This window comes from Ciona intestinalis, unplaced genomic scaffold (genome assembly GCF_000224145.3).
Source record: "Ciona intestinalis unplaced genomic scaffold, KH HT000076.2, whole genome shotgun sequence".
Taxonomy (NCBI): Eukaryota; Metazoa; Chordata; class Ascidiacea; order Phlebobranchia; family Cionidae; genus Ciona; species Ciona intestinalis.
Window position 1 is genome coordinate 481,063 of NW_004190398.2, and position 7,241 is coordinate 488,303.

General features: G+C 38.9%; 1 protein-coding gene across 1 annotated transcript in view; it reads left to right on the forward strand.

The window, feature by feature from the left end:
* The first annotated feature begins 6 nt into the window (after nucleotides 1-6).
* The window catches only part of LOC104266557 (protein starmaker-like), a 12,941-nt gene continuing 5,706 nt past the window's right edge, over nucleotides 7-7,241 (forward strand). Inside the window, exons 1-4 of the mRNA XM_018815490.2 lie at nucleotides 7-1,776; nucleotides 2,020-2,287; nucleotides 3,578-4,096; nucleotides 5,114-5,200. Coding sequence (XP_018671035.2) covers nucleotides 775-1,776; nucleotides 2,020-2,287; nucleotides 3,578-4,096; nucleotides 5,114-5,200 — 1,876 coding nt within the window. The 5' untranslated portion in view covers nucleotides 7-774. The remainder of the gene's footprint in view (nucleotides 1,777-2,019; nucleotides 2,288-3,577; nucleotides 4,097-5,113; nucleotides 5,201-7,241) is intronic.

Sequence of the window (7,241 nt, forward strand, 5' to 3'; positions counted from 1 at the left end):
TCAAAAACTTTTCAGATAGAAGCACCAGCTACACAACCTGTAGTCGCATCTCAAACGGTTGAGGTAACTTGTGCATTTTCTTCACCAATTGAAGAAAAAGATTCAGAGTTTACAAACCAAACCGAGGAATCGACAAAAGAAATTCGTTCTTTGATTCAAGAACTTATAGATATAGTTGTAAACAGCTTCACAGACGACGTTTCAAAGTCAGACACACTTCAAGACGATACAGAACTTGAGTGTGAAAATACTGACGAATTACTCTTACCAGAATCCCCAGTTTTCGAACTAAAACGTAAAGAGAGCAATCTCAGTCAAGAGAATATCTACTCCAGCTGCGAATCCTGCGCTACTGGCATTACTGTAATTGAGGTGAAACCAGCGGATCAGAATCGTCTTATCGTCAAAGAAACTACCGAAGTGAAGGTATCAGTTCAACACATCGAAACTCCCCAATTCACGGAAGACATCAAAGAAGTTATTTTCGAGGAAAGTATAACCGTTGAACAAGAACCGCAAAATTCACCGGTTTTCGTCGAAGACAAAGACGAAAAATTTGAAAACGTTGAAGAAACAGAAGAAGTACGAGCAAAAGAAGATTCTTTAACTCTTTTTGATTCTTCTGCAGAAATACACACCGAAAAGTTCAACGAAGTTGAAGAAAGAAAGAGGTTTGATAGTTTATCATCCGAGAGTTCGGAAGAGCAAATATTATCCTCTGATAGCGATTCTTTGTCATCCGAGGATTCGTTTGAAGGAGAATACGAACTTGAAATGGATTCTGGAGGTCGTTACGCCATCCGGACTCGTCTCGGAGCCAACACAGGGTCCGTGAAGTCCAGGATACAGGCTAGGGAGTCTCCGGACTTCGCAAAGAGCGCTGAGAGTACTAAAAAAGTTCGGACTACAGTGGAGAGCCGTGTCTTCCGCAATGCTCCGGACTTAAAGAGCAGGATGAACAAATTCGCATCTAATGGTGCGAGCAATGAAAAAAGTCCTCAGAAAGAGGTTAAGAGAAACAGACCCCCTCGCATCCGGAACACCTCTAATGGGGAGCAGAAAGAGAACAGGAAGATAAAGGAGGAGACTCCTAAAGTTGCTGAACCTGAAAAAACTCCAAAACCTGCTGAGAGAAAATTGAGGAAAACGGAAGACAAGATTATCTTAAACGGCTCTTCAAAAAGCAAAACTCCTGTAGAGAGTACCGTTTTCAGAGTAAAAGACGCCAAGTCCGATAAAAATGATGAAAAATCATTAACAACGTTTAGTGTCGAATTCACTGCGGAAAAGTCGTCGGGTTCCGCTTCACCTGCTGAATCACTGGACCGTATTGAAACTGCATCCAACGTTGCCATCGACGAAATGAAATCGTTGTCAAAATCTCAAAATGTTGAAGAAACGGATGATTCGAAACCTTATTCGACGATTCAGAAGGATAACGCCGACGAATCTGACATCACAAAACACAGTGTTGCCGATAATGGCGCTTGTGAGGTCACAGATACCGATAAAACAATTGAGAAATCAGAATCTTCGACAACAGAAAAAGACGGACATCTAGCGGCCGAAGAAAAATTGATTTCCGATCAGAAAGATGTCGCGCTTGACGCGGAAAAGATAACTGATGATATTTTATCAATCGCAAGCACCACATCCAATAAAACAAACGAAAGCGAAGATAGCCCAACGATCCGTGACGAGGATAGCCCAACGATCCGTGACGAGGAAACAGAAGCAACTGTGACGTCACAGACGCAGGAAACTGCTCTTGCGAAGGTAAGCAAACGATATTATTCGATTTTTAAAAAATCCGTTTTTACTTTTTTTTTCTTTTTCCGGGGTGGTCTCTCTAATCCAAATTCTAGAACGTATACCCGATTTGGCCATTAAACGCAATGCATCTTTTATTTTTCTCTCTGTGTGTCCCATTTCGTCATATCGTGTTACAAATCTCTCAGCGCACCCGAACTTTACTGCACAATCCGATATTTTAAACTGATAAGTTACTTGACCACACAGGACGAAGAAAAAGTCGAGTCCGAATCCTCGGACGATAAAGAGGCAATCGACGTTGATGACGTCACGGTCAATGACGTCACTACTCCCGAGTCTCATGACGTCACTGCTACTGATTCTGCTGACGTCACGACGAGTGAGACTAACTCCGTGTCCACCAAAACTGATGACGTCATGGAAAACGGTACTGATGACGTCATTGCACAGGCCAAAGTGAATGACGTACATGAGCAAACTTCCGAAGCTTTATCTACACCAATCGAAACTAAAGGTAAAGTTCAGATATAGATATTTATTTAAACATTTTTTTAAACAAAGTACCACCTTATGGCCAATATGGAACATATAGACTGCATGGTACGCAACCATACCCGTTTATACCCATTCAAATCGCCATGTTACGGTTTGTCTGGAGTTAGTATTAATGGCGGTGCGTCTTTTAGAAATACGTTGGCACTTGTCAGTTTATCACCGAAGCGTAACAGGGCGAATTGATTGGTTTAAAAACGAGGATGCTGCGTATAATTCGGATCTATATAAAGTTTAATTTCAGCTGAAGATCAAAGGATTATGACGTAATAAGTTGTATATGACGTAGGGGTTAATCTGGGTTGTAAATATTGATTGTCGAGATTGCCGTATGTTAATACTATATGTCTCCTTCCAGATTTTCGCTAATTTTTAAACGTATATAATGTTGCATACACAGTAATTGCAAAATTCTAAGCTCAAAAAATGCATTTTAGAATTGGAATCGTATATAGTAGGTTGGGGTAAGATGGTATATGTTTTTATCCACTTTTAACATCCCAAACTAAGAATATTTACAGAATTATATAACCGTATCCTCGAAACTCTAAAAAAGCTTTGTTAATCGTTAAAAAAATGAGAAAATATGGGATATTATGTGCTAACGGTCCCATCTTAACTCACAGTACCATATATGGTAGAATAGGGGAAGATGGGACACATTTTCATTCTATTTTCTCGTCCCATTTGGTAATAAACAAAAAACATTTAAAGAATTATAAAACTGTATCCTCACGACTTCCATAGATCGTTGTTAAGTGTTTAAAACACGATCAAGATATTTGGATATTATCTGCTAAGGGTGCCCCATCTTACCCCATAGTGCTATATATGTGTTTCTAAACGAGTTTACGTTTACTGTGCTAATAGCATGGGTAGCAGAAAAGCGTGTAGTCAATTTTTCTATTGTATAACGCCGCCGTAAACAACATAAGGTAAAAGGTGCGTAACAAATAAAGTTCTACAGTTGGTAGGCGACCCACACAAATAAGTTACCACAATAATAATGAAACTATTCTTGGAATGGTACACAGACAATCCTATGTTATTGGGTTACCGCTTTTATTTGTCGCCAATTAAAAGGTGTTAGGTTGTTAGTGGTTTAATCATGGACACTGTACGGCTAGCCTGTGGTTTCCATGCCAGACATATAGTGTGATAGCGGCGTGTTAAAATAGGTTGGAAATTTTGTTTGTGACTGAAGTATCGCATTGGGAAATGAAGTGTAACAATGCTGTTTGTTTTGTCACAGTCGTGAGCAAAGCCTTGGAACTTAGCGACGAATCAAATCACGATTCGAAAGACAAAGAGTCCACTAAGGAGAAGGGGGCTGAGTTGAGAAGCAGAATTCGACGCTACAGACGCACCGAAGGCGACAAGAAGCCCGACTGTGACGTCACAGAGGTCTCGACTGGGCCACCAGAAATTGAAAGTGACCGGAAGTCCGAGCCGCGACGCCGTCGACGTATTCGCTCGCAAAAGACGCCGCCCAGCAGCGCTGCCTCGAGCCCAGAGGCGGAAGAAGCTCCCGGCCCGAAAATCGAGTCTGAAGTCCCGCAGGAGAAAGAAAAAACAGCCGAGGTTGAGGCGGTACCTCCCGTGAAAGAAAAGCGCGACGAGGTGGCTACGAGCGATGCTGTAACCGGAGACGAGAGGCCAAACAAATCGGATATAAAAGTGAAGCGAGTGCGTTCCATGCCAGGACATTCAGTACAAGAGATCACAGTCACCGAGGTCGATTTAAACGAGCATCCACAAGCTTCACTTCAAGGTATCGTATTATGTGTTGTGTATTAGCTTATACGTGGGACTCGCTCAGGGGGCGATATGTAAGGTACAATAAAGATTCTGGGCTTGGTGCGGTTAACATAGACGTGTATTGCTCTATAAATGCATATGTGTAGAGTAGGGGGGGGAGAGATGGGACACTTTTAGCACATAACATCCAAATATCCTGATCGAGTTTTAAACAATTATAAACGGTCTATGGTAGTCGTGAGGATACGGTTTTATATTTCTTTGAATGTTCTTTGTTTACTACTAAATGAGACGAGAAAATAGAGTTAATGGTGTCCCAGCTTTCCCCACCCTATTGTATATTTATTAGATGTACGCGTAAAACGATTTGACTTATACTTTTATTGTTTTGTTTAGATATTAAGGGAATTATGATGAAATAAATAGGTTATACCAGAGTCCGTATATAAACATGAGTTATTTCATGTCGCCCATAGAAATCACATAGCACATAGCAAATGGGGCCAAATTGATCATAGACATAATATAAATATGAACGTATATAGCTAAGTTTAATATATTTTATGTTTTTAATACAAATACAGGATGCAGATTAAAGAAAATCAAATTTTCAAGTAGATGTGTAGATTTATTAAAGCCCAAAAGTGACTTGAAGTTTTTGAGTTCTATAAATAAACTGCGACTAAGCAGAAAAATCTGTTTAAAAATTCCCGTTGCTAGGGTAAACAATTGGCGAAATTAGCCCCATTTGGTTGCCCTGTAAGATTTCTATGGTTATGAAATAACTCATGTTTATATACGGACTTTGGGTTACACTATTAATTATACCTTTAATTTATCACTTTGATTAGGGTAACAAAGATTAAGAAGTTTAAACACGCTTCGGTTAAAAACATATTTACAATTAATTAATCGAAATGAAAGCGTGGTTGCTACACCTAGCAGACAAACAAACAAGCTAATTATGTTTGAATATATTCCAGTTAAACTTCTAATGGGAAGAGATGTGAATAAAGGATTTTTTTTACAGAGACAAAAACTGCAACTGCAGACAAAATTCCTACACCAGAAGATAAACCATCAGAAAAAAGCAACGAGACACAAGAGGAAAATGTAAGTGATAAAAATTTAAGTTTTTGTTTTTAGTGTAGTAATATAAACGTTTATTGTTAACAAGATTTTGTATCTATAAGGCTGTTAAAATATTATGAAAACAAAAATGCGAAAAAAATGTTCCACGTGAAAAAAACAGGTTTTCTATTATTTGGTAGCTATTACCGTTATATGCAAACGCCACTTAATGTTTAAGGAAAATGCAAAAACGCTTTGATTGTCGGCCTTTTTACACTTTGTTTTTGATATTCACCTACTTATTTCCCCTTTTTAAATACAATCCACTCCCACGACAAAACATCTACATTACAATGACTTTCCACCGTTTTTTAAATGCAATCCAATCCCACGACATCTACATTCGGTATCGCCTGAAATAGCGTGAGAAAATTTCCTCTGCCTGCGTCAAAAGTTCATTTTCAATTCAATCGTTGCAGAAGCCAAAACCACGCGGCAACGAAAATTGCGCATTACAGCTTTTTTCACACGACCCCACGCCACGCCACAGGGTCGTATAGGATATAGAATTACCACATTATACAAACCGTACATTGTTTATTGACAGTTCAGACACCGCTTGAAAAGCACCGATTTTATAGATTCCCTTACAGAGTATTTGTTTCACCCTGCCCCCACAAAAATAGACGTCTATTATTTAAGCAACCGCTTGATCCCAGCATATTAAAAGCCATCAAGGTTTGTTTACTACATAGATTAAAGAAATAAAAAGCGCAGTGGTTAGCGCGCCTGCATCTAGCACAGAAAAATGGGTTCGATGCTCGATGCTGCTATCGTTGTTAGTGTGTGTGTGTTCTTGGGTTTAACGGCAATTGCTCCAACCCAGTAGTCTCTTATGGGTTGTGCAAATTATCAGCCATACATTATAAAAAACTGAAAAATACCAAAAACAAAATCACCCACAAAGTAACATACTTGGTAACTCGTAAGCTGGCACGAGGTATAAGAAGCAGAACACCATTGTTATAACGACTGTTGTTGCCCCGCCGCGCTACGATAAATAAGTTTCATTCTTTCATGTTGTTTTCTAAAGGTGTTAGACTTAGAGAACTGCAAGTATATTGCTGCTTACGCTTTACATTTTACAACAATATGCATTTTCTGTATGACTTATAATTTAAAATAAATAAACAATCTGGCAATTTCCCACGCGATAGATATACCACTATTTACATATACACACAAGCAAACGATTTTTCCAAGCCAACCAAAATCATCAAATAATCCAATCACACAGCATGGTATAACTATGGACTGTACATGCGATTACACCGCACGCTGTGTATATTGGTTAAGCAAGTAACCAGCATGAGCGGGAACTGGTATTCGCTCACTCGGATTTACGAATTAGATTAATCAGTTTCCGTTTAGTATAACTATAAACCAACGAGTTTCGGTACTATGACCGCCTTTATGCGTTTGCCTGTACAATAGCAGTGGTGCAATTAGTTAAGCTCTGTCCAAACAGTTCTTGGTAAACGTGCAGCAAATGGAAAGTTTGTCACGCGCATGCGCAATGCGATGTATACGTCACTATAGCGAAATAGGTTGCCTACGTCAGTCGTGCCTGTTTTCCAAATGGAAAGTCGCCAATTAAGAGAACGCGTAAGAGGTCCAGTCTATAATCTACTTAGAAAAAACTTTACAAATGTATGATAGCCCATATAGTTGTCTTTGTGTCGGTTAGTCTGTAGCAACCAGTATAAATAGTAATGTGTTATACTTTCGTGGCTGCATTTGCATTGTATATTTGCAGTTCTCTAACTCGTTAAACCGTTAAAGAATATGTAATAGTCTTTTAAAACTATGGATTTTCGTTTAATTATGTCCAAAACTGCCTGCTACCTGGAAAATCTTACTGTTCCGTTTGAAAAAAAATAGAAAAGTTAGCTTTTATCATTCGAGTACCGTAGGGCGTCAACTTTATAAAATAAAAACTAAATTATTGCTTCAGAAATAGCGTTGTCCTTACTCGTTCTTGTCACTGTTATCGATTATCTATAAACAAAATGTCTAATTAACACTGG